We start from the raw sequence: 15,064 nt of genomic DNA on the forward strand, positions 1-15,064 counted from the left end.
TCCTTTTTTCTCTCTCTCCCTCTCTCTTTTTTTTTTTTTTTCCCCTTTGCTTTTTCTTTTTCTGGAATATGCTTCTAGAGACAAACACTTCTCCCTGAAGCTTGGGGGCTTGCTCTGGCACCTCTGCCTCCTCGGTGAAGCCCGTGAGAGCCTGCACACTAACTCTGGGGATGCCACCCCCAGACCCCAGGCCGGGTCGGCCCTCCTCTCTGAACTGCTGCCTGTGTCTGTCCCTCCCTGCACACTGACGACTTTGGCTTAAGTGTGGTGGCGTGACCGGTGTGTGCTGTTCTGCCTAACCCTGTGGTCTTGTGTCGTTTGTTTTTCCCTTACAGGGTCAGCCCTGAAGCGCCTCTGCCTAGGCAAAGAACACAGCAGTAGTAATTATCCGGGTTTTTTACCCCCTTTGTCCCCTCTCATCGCATGGGCTTTACTGTGGCTAGTGCGCATCCAGGTGTCCCGCGGCCGGGAGGCGAGGCCTGCTCTGTGCCCGCCCCGCCGGGCCCCCCGCTTGGCTTCTGCCTGGCAGGATAGCTGCCCTGGGCTCCCCTTTGTGTCTCCATGGCTCCTAGAGCTTGTGCGGTCTCGCCAGTTCACATCTAACAGGCTTGTCCTTCTCCAGAGTGTCCACAAATTACCCATCATTAATTGGCTCCTTCTCCAAAACCGTAGGAATCAGTATTTCCTTGAAGTGCTAAAGATGAGTGCTCCCCCGAGGAGAGATACCAGGACTGAATGGGTATTCGTCTACCTGGGCCACTCACACCTCTCTCTCTCATTCCCTCTCTCTCTCTCTCTCTCTCTCTATCTATCTCTCCCCTTCTCCTTTTTTATTTTTTTTTAAGTTTTCTTTCATCTTTTCTGGCTGAAATTTTCATGTAGAAATAGCTTCATGTGTGTGAAATCTCATCACTAATTTTCGACTGTTGGTGTCCGTGCTCTGTCATTGCTAGCCACTAAAGTACACTGTATCTCGGAACAGCTTGTTTGAAGAGATGGTCATTACCTTTTTTTTTTTTTTTTTTTTTTTGGTGGGGGAGAGGGAGAGGGGTTATTTTATTTTATAGCACAGAAAGATTTTTAAATTGGCTCATTGGAAGTTGCCAACTAGAAATTATGTGTGAAGGGGGGAAAAGGGAGGCCAAAGTTTAAAAACTTTAAAAGTTCAACATTGATAATTTAAAAAAAAAAAAATCTTCCCAGGAAGCAGCCAAGCTCTCTGGTTAGCAGAGAGGCTCCTGGTTCCCCCTGGCTTATCGCATCCACCCGACTGTGGCTTGGAGCATGGGGCACCCGTGTCAGGGAGCTCTGGGTGTTAGTGCCTTTTATCACTCCCTTCTTCAAATGCTCTGGTAAGGAAAGTTACCATTTCTTTTTTTTTTTTTTTTTGAATTCCAAACAACCAAACCATTAAAATTCACAGGAATGCAAAAATGCAGCCTGTGTAGGGTCGCTTTAGGGTGGCAATGGAAACAGAGGCCCGGCCTTCTGCCAAGCCTTCCAGCCTCCACCCTGTGTCCTCCCGTTACACTGAGGCCAGGAGCCCAAGAATCTGACACTAGCTCCTGTGACCCTAGCTCCTGTGACACTAAAGCTGACGTGTCTGGTTGTGCTAGGAATTTCCCACACTCTCACATGTGAGCCTAGTGGGATGGGCAGCGGTGGTCACAGAGTGACCTCTGAGTGGAGGCTGCCAGCTTTGGCCTGGCTTATGGGATTGGTGACGGCTGCCTGTCTCAGCCGGGTCACTCCATTTATGGAATCGCCCCACCATGTCTAAAACTGGGCAGCGAGGCCCCTTGATCCAGACCGCCTCTTGAAGCAAGGTGTTGCCCGACTGAAGTGAGGCCGTTACCTGGGCCTTCACGTAAGAATGACTGCAGCCAGCCCCCCAGTGGTGCTGGGCGTGTGTGTGGCGTCACCAATCCTGGCCTGTATGTGACTCCCCAGGGTCCTCCACCAGCAGCCTGGCCCCAGGCCCCGAGCCGGGTCCCCAGTCCACCCTGCACGTCCAGGCGCAGGTCAACAACAGCAACAACAAGAAAGGCACCTTCACCGACGACCTGCACAAGCTGGTGGACCAGTGGACGACCAAGACGGTGGGGGCGGCCCAACTGAAGCCCACGCTCAACCAGCTGAAGCAGACGCAGAAGCTGCACGACATGGAGGCCCCCGGCGAGGCGCGGGCTGTGAGTGCAGGGGGTGCGGGCCCTCCCAGGGCAGGGGCATGTGACAGGGCGATGGCAGGCGTGCCCAGTAGGTGCTAGTACCCTGTGTGTCAGATGTGAGCCAGAAGTTAGGCTTCCCCTTTTACAGGTCAGGAGGTAAGTGACTGGCCTGTGGTCCTGTGGTCACACGTGGAAGGGACAGGCTGGGCTGGGGCAGGACTCCTGAGCATGGCTGCAGGAGCAGCCTCAGCCTGGCCAGCCTAAGCTCCCCCTCGCCCCCAGCCTAGAGCTGGTGGGTGTGGCCTAACCTCAGCAGCCTGACCCCCACCTGCATCCTGCCCATCCCCAGGCTGGAGGAGGGGCCAAGTCTGCACATCATCCTTGAGTGACAGCCAGCATTAGACCTGAGCTCACATGCACCCAGGCCGACCTGGGGCAGGGCATGGAGTCACTCTCTGAGGTCTTGGCATGTGATACATTTTGGGGTGAGGACTAGTTGGAGGAGGATTTCCTCTCTTCCGGTTTTCGGGAGGAGTTTGTTAAGGTTGGTGTTATTTCTACCTTCAATGTTTGGGCTGCAGTATTTCGTTGCTGTTTTGGTGGAGGAAACACCCCTCTAGGAACCTGTGCTTTGAAAAAATTTAAACACACAGAAGCATTGTAAAGTCTGTGGTGAACACCCACCTGCCACCACTCACACTCTGATGGACGTTTTACTGTATTTACCACATATCTGTCCATCCGTTGAGGGTGAGGTTTGTGTTACGGATCCGGGGTTTTCTACAGTTTTGATACCATTTAGATTTTCTATTTCTTCTTGGCAGTCTTGCTTTCCTGGCAAATTTCTACCTTTCCACTAAATTTATCTAAATTTTCAAATCAATTGCCATGGAATTGCTGATAATATCTGTTGTTTTTAGAGTTTGCAAGATTTACAGTGATGCCCTATTTTTAATTCCTGATATCGGTGATTTCTGCTTGCTCTTGTGCGATCTCGATCTCTCTCTCTCTCTCTCTCTCTGCCTCCTCCTTCTCTTTCCCCTTTCCTTATCTCCTTAGAGAGCTCATTTTATCTTTGATGTTATTCGTTATTACAAGCTTCATTGATTTCTTCCTTAGACATTATTTTTTATTTCTGTCTCTGGCCTTATTCCATTCTAGAAATCTTAAGATGTAGAATTTGTTGATTTCTAGCCTTCCTTTGATAATGTAAGCATCCAAGGCTATAAAAATTCCCTCTAATGGTTTGGCTGCCTCCCTAAAGTTTTGATATGTACCATTTTCACTAACCTTCATTCCAAAATAGTTTCTCATTTCCACTGTGATCTAAAGTGTGGGTAATTATTTTCTAACAACCTTCTTGCCAGTCTTTTCTAGTTTAGCTCTGAGATATGCTTCCAGTTCTTTGAAGTTTTCTGAGACTTGCGTTTGATCCACGTTGTCAACCTTTGTCTCTGTCCCTCGGACACTTGAGCTGGATCTGTTTCTTTCCCTCTCCACATCCACACCCCGCAGGCTGCACTACCCTTATTTCTTTTCTGAATGGCAGCAAAGCCCTTGGGACCAGGCTCTCTATCAGTCCCACCCCTCTAATCCATTTTCTGTGGAATCACATTCTAGGACAAAGTGGGTGATTCTGAATAGGTTCCAGGGCCTGGAAGGGTCTGCACCTGAACCTGGGCAGTCCCAGCTCTGGGCTCCAGTCACATCGGCTAATCCTGCTGGTCAAACACTCTGCATTCTTAATAAGTTTTTTTTTTAATTGTGATAAAATATATTTAACATAAAATCTACCACTTTTACCATTTTCAAATAGATGAAGGGTTTCAGTGGCATTAAGTCCATTCATATTGTTGTACCATGTGGCCTTCCATCCACAGAACATTTCCATCTTCTCCAACAGAAATTCTGTCCCCATTGGAACCCTAACTCCCCATTTCCTCTCCCCAGTCCCTGGCACCTGCCTTTCTAGTTTCTGAGTTTGACTGTGTTTGGGACCTTACATGAGTGGAATCATACAATACGTGGTCTTTGGTGACTGGCTTATTTCACTTAGCACACTTTCAAGGTCCATCTGCACTGTGGCATATATCAGAACTCCATCCCCCTTTTTTCCCCATTATTGTATTGTGGCAAAGCTCACGTAACATAAAATTGACCATCTTCAACATTTTTCTAAACATTTATTTTTTAGTTGTAGGTGGACACAATACCTTTATTCCATTTCTAGGTGGTGCTGAGGATCAAACCCAATGGCCCACGCATGCTAGGTGAGCGCTCTCCCTCTGAGCCACAACCTCAGCCCTTCCAACTTAAACATTTTTAAGTACACACTTCAGTGGTGTAACCATCACCATCATCTTTCATCTCCAGAGTTCTTTTCATCTTCCAAAACGGAAATTCTGTCCCTGTTAAACCATAGCTCTCGTTGCTCCCTTCCCTACCCCTGGAAACTACCTTTCTGCCTTTTGTCTGTTGACTCCTCTAGGTAGCCCCTGTGAGTGGAATCGGACAGCATTTGTCTAACTGGCTTATTTCACCTAGCATGACGTTCTCAAGGGTCACCAGTGTTGTAGCATGTGTCTCAATTTCCTTCCTTTTTGTCTGTCCAGTCATCCAAGCACTGCCATTGCTTCTGCATGTTAGCTGTTGTGAATAATGCCGGGGTGAACAAATACCCCTTCTGATCCCTGCTTTTGATTGCTTCAAGTATATACCCAAAAGGAGAATTGCTGGATTGTATGGTAACTCTATTTTAAATTTTTTGAGGAGCCTCCATACTGTTTTCAACAGCAGCTACACTATTTTACATTCCCAGCAATAGTGCAGAAGGATTCAGTTTTCCCACATCTCAACCAACAGTAATTATTTTCTGTTTTTTGTTTGTTTGGTTTTGATAGTGGTCTTCCTGAGAGGTGGTATCTTGTGGTTTTGCATCTATTTCTGTGCGTATTAGCCATTCGTAACATCTTCTTTGGAGAAATGTCTATTTGAATCCTTTGCTCGTTTTCAAATGGGGTGGTTTGGTTTCTTGTTATAGTTTTAAGAATCATCCATGTATTCTGGACATTAATTCCCTATGAGATAGGAGATTTGCAAATATTTTCTCCCATTCTGTCCCTTTTCTTTTTACTCTGTTGATAGTATCTTTTAATGCATAGAAGTTTTTACATTTGTCTTTTTTTTTTCTTTTGTTTCCTGTACCTTTGAGGACATATCCAAGAAATCATCATCACATTTAACATCACGAAGTTTTCCCTTTATGATTTCTCCTAAGAGTTTTTTAGTTTCAAATTTACATTTAGATCTTTGCTCCATGTGAGTTAATTTTTGGATATGGTATTAGGTAAGGATCCAGCTTCATCGTTTTGCACATGGATATCATTTTCCCTGTAGCATGTTTGAAAAGACTTTCATTTCCTCACTGAATTGGCTTATTATTATGCTTGTCATTACATTTTAAGAACACTATCTTACAATTCTTTTTTTTTTTTAATATTTTTTAGTTGTCAATGGACCTTTATTTTATTTAGTGGTGCTGAGAATCGAACTCAGTGCCTCACACATGCTAGTCAAGCACTCTACCACTGAGCCACAGCCCAGCCCCAGTCTTACAATTCTTGAACGTGGGATTTCTTTCCATTTTTATGTCTTCTTTAGTCTCTTGAACTTCATTCCCCTTTTTATTAATACTATTTCATTTTATGGGTATGCCACATAGTGTTCATACATTCATTAAGTGATGGACACATGAGTTATTTAATGCTACTGAGAACACTGGTACACACATACCTATTTGAGTCCCTGCTTTCAGTTCTTTGGAGTGTGTACCCCGAGGTGGGAGAGCTACATCACTTGGTGATCCTATGTGCAGCTTATCTTTCTCTATTCCTTTACTCTCAGCTTCTTTGTGTCTTTATATCTAAAGTGAGTGTCTTTCATAGGCAGATATAAACTTGCCATGGCCTTTTATTCATTCTGCCAATGTCTTCTTGTTCATTGTAGATTTAATCCTTTTGCATTTAAAGTAAACATAAATAAGAGTTCACCTTTTAACTACTTGTTTTCTGGATGTCTATACGTTTTCACTCTTTAATCTTCCATTAGTGCCCTTTTAAAAAGTCAGTGGTTTGTTGTTGTTGTATACCATTTTTATTCCCTTCCTGTTTATCTGTCTCTATATATTTTATTTTCTTAGTGGCTACCTTGGGGTTTTCAATTAGCATCTTGACCTTATTACAACCCATTTTTTAAAAATGTTTTCTGGGTGTCAGTGGATCTTTTTTTGGTTTATTTATATGTGATGCTGAGAATTCAACCCAGTGTTTCACACATGCTAGGCAAGTGCTCTACCACTGAACTACAACCCCACCCCTTACAACCTATTTTGAATAATGCCAAATTAGCAGGGTGTGTTGGTGCAGGCCTATAATCCCAGCAGCTCTGGAGGCTGAGGCAGAAGTATTGCAAGTTCAAAGCCAGCCTCAGCAAAAGCAAGGCGCTAAGCAACTCAGTGAGACCCTGTCACTAAATAAAATACAAAATAGGGCTGGAGATGTGGCTCAGGGGTCGAGTGTCCCTGAGTTCAATCCCCTATACCAAAAAAAAAGGGATAATGTCAAATTGGTTTCAGTAGCCTACTAACTCTGCTTCTGACATCTCCATCTCTTGCCCTTTATATTGTTTTTGAATAGACTGTATGTATATACATCATATGCCCATTAAAATCAATTTGTAACTACTGTATGATGTATTTGCTTTTTAACTCATATGGGGAAAAGAGGAGAGAAACTAAAAATATAATAATACTCATTTATTTTCTTATGTGACTATTTCTTCCTATGGCTTTGCGTTACTGTCTATTGCCACTTCATTTTAGCTTAGAGGACTCCCTTTTATATTTCTTGTGGGAAATATCTATTAGTAACAACATTTATTAGCTTTTGTTTTTCCAGAAGGCTTAATTTCTCTTTAACTATTGAAGGATTGTTTTTCTGGATGTAGACTTCTTGGATGACAGTTTGTTCTTCCTGCACTAAATACATCATCCTCTGTGTCTGACCTCCGGGGTTTCTGTTAAGAAACCAACTGTTAAGCTTATTGAGGGTCCCTCATAAGAGACACCTCGCTTCTCTCTTGCTGCTTTCAAGATTTTCTATTTCTCTTTGGCTTTTGATAATTTGACTATGATATATCTCAGTGTGGATCTCTTTCATTTGTCCTGCTTGGAGTTCATGAGCTTTTGAGATGTGTAGATTCATGTCTTCATGCAATTTAGCAGTTTTTTGGGCTATTACTTCTTCAAATACTGTTTCTGCACACCTCTTTCTCTCTTCTTCTGTGACTCCCCTAAGGCAGTAATTGGTCCACTTAGTGGAGCTCCTCTTAAGACCTCTTAAGCTCTGTTCACTTTTCTTCATTCTTTTTCTGTTTCTGTTCCTTAAACCTGGTCATTTCAATGGCAGTATCTCAAGCTTGAAGGTTCTTTTTTCTCTACCTCAAATTCTGTTTTGCCTCTCTAGTGAATTTTAAAATTTCATTTATGCTCTTTAGCTATTATATTTCTATTTAAGTCCTTTTATAATTTCTATCTGTTGATATACTCATTTTGTTTATATATCATTTTCCTGTTTCCTTCAGTTCTCTGCCAATGGTTTCCTTTAGCTCTTTCAACATATTTAATATAGTTCATTTAAAGTCTTTGTCTAGTGAGTTCAACCTCCTCAGGGACAGTTTCCATCAGTTAATTTTTTTCTTCTGAGTGGAACATTGTTTCCTGATTTCTTTTCCTTTAGCTCACTAAATTTCCCTTTGTGCCTAAACTAGTAAACCTATTCATTGAGCTTTTAATTTTGGTTATTGCCTCTTTCCATTGAAGAGCTTCTATTTGCTTCCACCCAGAACACACATGCGCATGCGCGCGCGCACACACACACACACACACACACACACACACACCTGCTATTTCATTTTTTTAAAAAATTTCCAATTCTGAAAAAATTCTCAATCTTGTAATCTTCTTCACATTGTAATTTATGGTTTCTGCTTTCTCTCTTTCCCTAATTTTTCTCTAAAGTGCCTTAGTCTTTTCTTTTGTGTATTTAAATATTATATACGTTTCTTGCAAAAAGAATTTGAGGCATAACAGTAGCTTTCTCATTATCATTTTAATTTCCCCTTGAGCACCTTTTCATATTCTTAGCAGTTATTTTCTGTAAAGTACCTTGGTCAAGGTTATTAACCGCTTAAACATTTACGTGCTTATCTTTTTTATTGATTTGTGGGAGTTCATTATATCTTTTGTCATACACGTTGTGGATTTGTTCTGCCAATAGGTTTTGTTTTTTGGTTTTTTTTCAATTTGTTTTGGCCAAAGCGAAGTGGAAGTTTTAATTTTTTTTTTCTAGAAGCTTCATAGTTTTAGCTATTGCATGTAGGCCTGTGAGTCATCAAAAATCACAAGTGTATTTTGGTTTGGTTTGGTTTGGTTTGGTACCAGGGATTGAACTCAGGGCACTTAACCCTGAGCCACATCCCCAGCCCATTTTTTTTTAATATTTATTTTTTAGTTATAGGTGGACACGATATCTTTATTTTATTTTTATGTGGTGCTGAGGATTGAACCCAGTGCCTCATGCATGCTAGGTGAGCACTCTACCACTGAGCCACAATCCCGGCACCCCCAGCCCATTTAAAAAAAAATTTATTTTTAAATTTTGAGACAGGGCCTCACTATTGTTGTTGAGGCTGGCTTTAAATCTGCAGTCCTCCTCCTTAGCCTCCTGAGCTACTGGAATTCCAGATTTGTGCCACTGCACTCAGCTGGAATGTGTCAATCTGCGTGTTTTCCTATATGCCTATCTGCTGATTTAGCACTTTTCTTTCCAGATGGAATTGCAGACATTTGTCAAAATGCCATATATGTGTAGGTCCTTTGCCGAACTTGTGCTTTTGTTCTGTTGCCTTTATGGCAGTACTACACTCTCTTATTGTATCTTAACTTTATAGTAAGTTTAATGGCTGGTAGGACAAGGCCTCCAGTGTTGATCTTCTTTAAGGATGTCTTGATTTTCTTTGATCTTTAATGTTTGAACGTGTGTTTTAAATAACCCACTGGGGTTTTGGATGGAAGTGTACAAGTCTGTTGATCAACTTGGTGAGATTTGACATAATAAACATGTTGAGTAAACTTGGCAGCTGTTTATTTGTATCTTTTTAAAACTTCTTTTCAGTGTGAAGTTGTTATACATCTCTCATTAGATTTATCCCAGGGTAGCTGGTGTGTGCAATGCTGTGAGAAATTGCATTGTTCTTTAAATTTCACATTCGGGTTGTGTCTTGCTTGTGTGTAGAAATAGGGTTGCTTTTTGTACCTGGTAGCCTGCAGTCTTGCTGGATTTGCTTATTAGTTTGAGAAGTTGGTTTGGCTATTCTTGTGGGTTTTCTGTGTACACATTCTTGTCATCTGCAGATAAGACAGTTTTCCTTTTCTTGCCTTGACTGCCCCCCCGCCCCCGCCAAGCATGGGGGACTTGCAGGAAGCAGTCAACATTTCACTAGCAGCAGGACTTGGCATGTGGAAGGTGGTGGTACCCTCTGCGTCCGTGGAGACCATCCAGTTGGTTTGGTTTGGTGTTTGTTGTTTGGGTTTGGATTTTCGTGCTGAGGACGGAACCCAGGGCCTCAGGCATGCCCTGTGAGCGCTCTGCCACTAAGCTGCAATCTTCAGCCCTTCCCTTGGGTTCTCACTGGACTGAGGTAGAGTGAGTCTCAGTGGGTCAGTGCTCTGGCATTCCCCACCTGGTTATGATGTTTTGTCATATAAAACGGTTGATTTATTCAATTTGCTAGCTTTTTGGTTAGGATATAAAGGCTGTTCACCCTGGATCTCCTTTTTTGAGATAGTCTTGCTAGGTTTCTGTCTCACAAGGTGTTGGTCTTGGGGCACCAGCGGCTCCTGTCCCTGTCTTTTAAGCCCTCTGCCCTGGACAGAGAGTGCAGAGGCCTGCCCTCACCAACCCTCCCGCACACTTGTTCTGCCCGCGCGCCCACTGGAGTGTCTGCTCCCGCACAGCTCCTGGGCTGTTCTGGTTTCTGGTGATATCACTGACCAGTCTGGTGGGACACCATGGTACCCACTGGTTGGGAGAGTGTGCATTGCTTGTGTGCCCTTAGGGCTTGCGGGCCCGTGGGTTCTACTCCGAGGCCCACTGTGGCCCGTGGACAACCAGAGCTTGTGTCCCCCAGATGGCCAGGATGCAGCCTTGGGAAGTGAGGAGGGGGAGCAGCTGCTTCCCAGCCCTTGTCATTCTGTCATTCTGGTGTCATCTTTAGAGGGTGCCCATCCATGGCAAGCCCAGGGATCGCTCTTTCCTAGGACTGAGACACTGCAGGAACCACCGGGCCACGGGAGGAATGCGGCTGACCCCAGCCCCGTGCCCCTCCCTCTTCTTGTCTTCTTTAGATGGCCACACCTCGAGCAGGAATGGGGACGCCGTGTCTGGCCCCAGTGCCCGGCCCTCCGTGCACCACGGCCATCCCTGGAGCCGCCCCGGTCTTGCCTGTGCCCACACCAGGTACTGCCCACTCCAGCCTTCCAGCCCCACCCTGTGCCCTGCCTCTGGGTCAGTACGGAGGCCTGCTCCCAGCTCCAGTGTCCTGGGGGCCTTGGGCAGCCCAGAGGGGCCCGCCGGGGACTTGGGGCAGCTGGAGCCCTGCCCAGGTGCCTGTGCTGCCAGTGTTCCTGGGGCCACCCGCCGTCGGCCCACCTGGCCCCTGGCTGCACATCACTTAGCCCCTGCCCTGCCCCTGGCCAAGTGGATCACTCTGGACCCTGGAGGAATCCTGTTGTGTTGTGGCCTCTGGGTGCCTCCACCACTGTGGGCACAGGCGCAGCCTCCAGGGGGCACTCGTGGGTGGCAGGACCCCCCCACCGCTTCGGACCCCATTCGCTCTTAGGTCCCCACGGGCTGCACTCACCCACCGTGTTCACACCCACACTGTCTGTCCCTGAGCTGAAGGTTAGAGATCCGCCTTCGCCCTACAGAAGTGCAGTGCCTTGGATTCCCGTCTTCCCTTCCCTGGTGGAGGAGATGTTGGGGGGAAACCCATTTATCAAAAAAGGTGTGTTTCATTTACCTTTGGCTTCTGCGTGGAGATCCTTACTGTGTTCAGATGAAGACTTATGAATGGGCTTACGAAGCTGAAGCAGAAGCCTTTGGTTTTCTGTTGTCAATTCCTTTTTTTTTTTTATAAGAAAATTGAATTAATGACCTTGAATATTGAGGAGCTGCAAATGATAGGTCCTCTGCAGCGGGAAGTCTCCCTGGGCATTCAGTGACAGAGGGACGGTCAGGCAGGGTATGTTCAGGGAAGCTGGTCTCTCAGTAAGGCATGTCAGCAACCTGGACCACAAGGAACCTGCCAGAAAACACTAACTGAGCGAATGCCCTGGTAGCCTGCAGCTGTCCTGCCTACAGAGGGCAAGCACCACCCCTGGGCTCAGGGCTTCCCCGCCCACTTTTCTTTCCTTTTCCATGATTTTCATGGAGGCTGTGATCTGTCCACTCTGACTTCCACATCCCTCTCCAGGACAGCCCGAGCCCAGCCTGCTCAGGGGAGCATCCTCTGGGGGTTTCAGTGGGACTCCCGGGTGGGAGGTGAAAGCCCCGCCCCCCACCCCTCTGTGCAGACATTTTCCACTTTCTGCTGGAAGACGGGCTGCCTGGAGCTGCCCCGTGTGAATCGTGCGGTTCTGCTGTTCTTACTAGAACCAGCTGGATTATCTTGGTTTGATATACCATTCCGTCGATTCAGTTAGATCTGAATTTCCTAGGCGACTGTGCAGAATCTTCTGCCCGGACTTAACGCCGCAGTGGGAGATTTCTGTTCTCTGTGTCGGGTCCGAGAATCGCATGGGCCTCTTAGTGAAGTGGAGGCTGCCCTCCACCGCCCTCCCACCCGTCCCGTCCCCCTCCCTCGCGCCTGAGTCCTTTCCTCCTACAACGACAGTGGTGGCACGGGATCCCCAAGAGCTTGTACATGTGAAGGACAAAAATAAACATTTTTGCTTGAAAACACTGTGAAACACATCTGTTTCTTACCCTCTGTCCACACACAGGCCAAACTGGTCATGGTGGTGGCCCAGGAGGGCCTGACCTGGGCTCTGCCTTGAGCCTGAAGCCCCCTGCCCAAGCTCTGGAGGAAGGTGCTGATGCGGTTGGGAGCCTGAGAGCAAGGCCCCCAGCGGGGTCAGCTGCCCCCAGCACTGCTCCTGCCTGATGCAGCCTGGGCCCTGAGGTCATCTGCTGGCCCTAGGTCAAGCTGTTAGCTGGGCCACCATCACTCTGCTTCTGAGTCACCTTTAGAAGTACAGACAGAGGTCCTATAGGTGCGGGCTCATGGACTGTGGTCCCAAGCCCCCACTTCTCTTCCTGGTGGGCTGAACTCGGGGCAGACAGGGGCTCTGCTTCAGGATCACGGGCCTATGGAGAACAGGCTTGGGGCTAGGTGACATGGGTTACATGAGGGTGCCAGCCTTCCTGATAGGCCTGGGGAGAAGACCTGCCCTGTGTGGTCTCAGCTGGCCCTCTCTCAGTGGCCTGGTGCTAAATGGCTTTTTCCCCCCACCTCTGCCACACAGTTGGGCCTGATCCTGACCAACTGAGGTCCGCAGCATCTCTGGGACCTTCCAATTAGTGGGGATCGCCTCTGCTGCCCTGCTGCGTTCCCATCGAGATACAGCACCAGGCCTCGCGCCTCTGCTTAGGGGACAAGGGAAGCCCTGTCCCAGACCCAGCGCAGAGCCCCACGGCTCAGGCCTGGACCATGCATAGGGTAACACGCCTGGATGCTGGGGCTCAACAGCACTGGGCAGCCCTGTCTGGGCTTGGGAGGTCATTTCATGTGCCTAGATGGTCACAGGAAGATACCTAGACCACAGGCCACCAGGACTCTCCACGGGGCATGACCATTGTCAGGCTGGCCCCGATCCAGCTTTGCCATTCCACCTTCAGTTCAGCAGCCGCCAGGAGAGTGGGGCCAGGTGCCCCAGGGCAGAGCCACATTCAAGGGCATCAGGGCCTGGCCCTCAGTAAAAGGCCAGCACCTCAGAGGCCTGTAACGAGCTGTGGTGGTTTTGTTTTCTAGATCCCGAGAGTGAAAAACCCGACTGACCCAGCCCAGATGCCAGGCCCACCACGCATCGTCTAAGTGAAGAAGTGACAGACCTTCAGGGCCAGCCCACTCCTCGAGTCCAGTTCACGCTGTTTTGTAACCACTTTCTAAGCATTTTTTATTCACAATTGGAAACACAAATGTAATGCAAGAATAAAAAATATTTTGGGGGAGAAAGGACTTTGGTTTTTCAAACTTCTCCTTTCTGGTCGCCCCTTGGCAGGCAGGCGATGCCAACGTGAGGGGCAGAGGTGAAGCCACAGGAAAGTCCTCATTCCCAGGAGGCTGGCATGCCCTGACAGCGTGTCCTCTGCAGGGCTTTGGGGGCTCATCTCTAAGCCCTCCCTCCTAGTCACAGGCTTGGGGTCCCCTTTGCTCACATGACTCCATGGAGGGTAGACCCACACACACACACACACACACACACACACACACACACACCAGTGGCACAGGCACAAGGGCTGTGGTAGAATTCTCGGGTCCCATGCATCAGAACTGCATCTTGACGTTCATTAGTTTTCCTCCAGTGACGGACGTGGAGTCGTTGGCAGTCCCCAGGCTTCATCACTGCTGGAGACCCTGAGACCGCCATCACATGGGTGACTGCCAGCATCCCAGAAGGTTGCATCCCTCACAACAAAATGCCCAGCCCCTGGAATTTAAAGGGCATCTCCTTCAAGAGCTGCTCGATTCTCTAGGACTTGGGAAAACCCAGCAACTCTAGGGGAAATGAGTGTTTCCTGGGGATTCCAAGGTCATGCGATGCCACCACTGTGTCTGGAGCTCACAGTCTGAGGCCCTAACATGAGAGCCCATGTTGACTTAGGTTGTTTCTTTAGGAAACGGGAACATGGTGTTTCAGTCAACTTGGGCTGCTGTACAAGATACCATAGACTGGTTAGCTTAGACAACAGAGATTCATTTCTCACAGTTCCAGAGGCTGGGCAGTCCAAGACCAAGCCGACTGAAGGGTAGGTTTTATTTTGAGGGCTCTTCTCTTGATGTGGGTAGCTGCCATCTTGCTGCGTGCCTGCTTGAGCTCTGGGTGCATGGAGAGACTGCTCTGCTTCTCTTCTCATAAGACACCAATCTTACCAGATTGGGCCCCAATCTTGTGTTTTATTTAGCCTTATTTAGGCCCTGTCTCCAGAGAGATTCACAGCGGGGCGGGGGCGGGGGGGTTAGTGCTTCAATGTATGAGTGATGGGGATATGAACATTCAGTGCACAGTGCATGGCTTATTAAAGAGTTCTGCTCATGGTCCATTTATTAGGTAGGAACGAGCTTTACTTGTTTCTACTTGCACATGCTTAACTTTAAAACTAAAGTCAGTAGCCTGGGGGGGGGGCGGTGGGAGAGGAATCAAGACATCTTTGTGGCAGAAAAATTAAAGATAGAAATAAACCTGCTGCCTTCTTTCCTGGGCCCCTCTTCAGCTCACGAGATAGATCCCATGCAGCACTTCCAGCCCAAAAACATCAGAATCATGGACTCCAGAAGACAATGGCCAGCAGTGACCACACCAGGCCATCTGCACAAGAACTGGCCAGACAGACAAATGCCAAAGGGATACAGAGCTCTTGGTTAGAACTCAAGCACACAGAACACAGAAGAACAAAGAAAGAACAGATGAAATAAATAAAAATCAAATAGCAAGAGGATAGACTTAAACCTAACGACATTTGGTGATGGTATATAAATGGTCTAATGACTTTAGTTCA

At 47.1% G+C, this 15,064-nt stretch overlaps 1 protein-coding gene across 12 annotated transcripts in view; it reads left to right on the forward strand.

Annotated features, from left to right (window-relative positions):
- The window catches only part of Wnk2 (WNK lysine deficient protein kinase 2), a 121,312-nt gene extending 107,789 nt beyond the window's left edge, over positions 1-13,523 (forward strand). For 5 of the 12 annotated variants that reach the window (XM_078030609.1, XM_078030611.1, XM_078030613.1 and 2 more), the window contains 4 exons: positions 336-380; positions 1,951-2,189; positions 10,633-10,744; positions 13,317-13,523. In XM_078030609.1, the coding sequence (XP_077886735.1) occupies positions 336-380; positions 1,951-2,189; positions 10,633-10,744; positions 13,317-13,342 (422 nt within the window). In that variant the 3' untranslated portion in view covers positions 13,343-13,523. Of the gene's footprint in view, positions 1-335; positions 381-672; positions 740-1,950; positions 2,190-10,632; positions 12,246-13,316 lie in introns of those variants that run through there. The other 7 variants (XM_078030616.1, XM_078030618.1, XM_078030619.1 and 4 more) reach the window with 3 other exon arrangements.
- Positions 13,524-15,064: the final 1,541 nt, after the last annotated feature.

This window comes from Ictidomys tridecemlineatus, chromosome 13 (assembly GCF_052094955.1).
Source record: "Ictidomys tridecemlineatus isolate mIctTri1 chromosome 13, mIctTri1.hap1, whole genome shotgun sequence".
NCBI lineage: Eukaryota > Metazoa > Chordata > Mammalia > Rodentia > Sciuridae > Ictidomys > Ictidomys tridecemlineatus.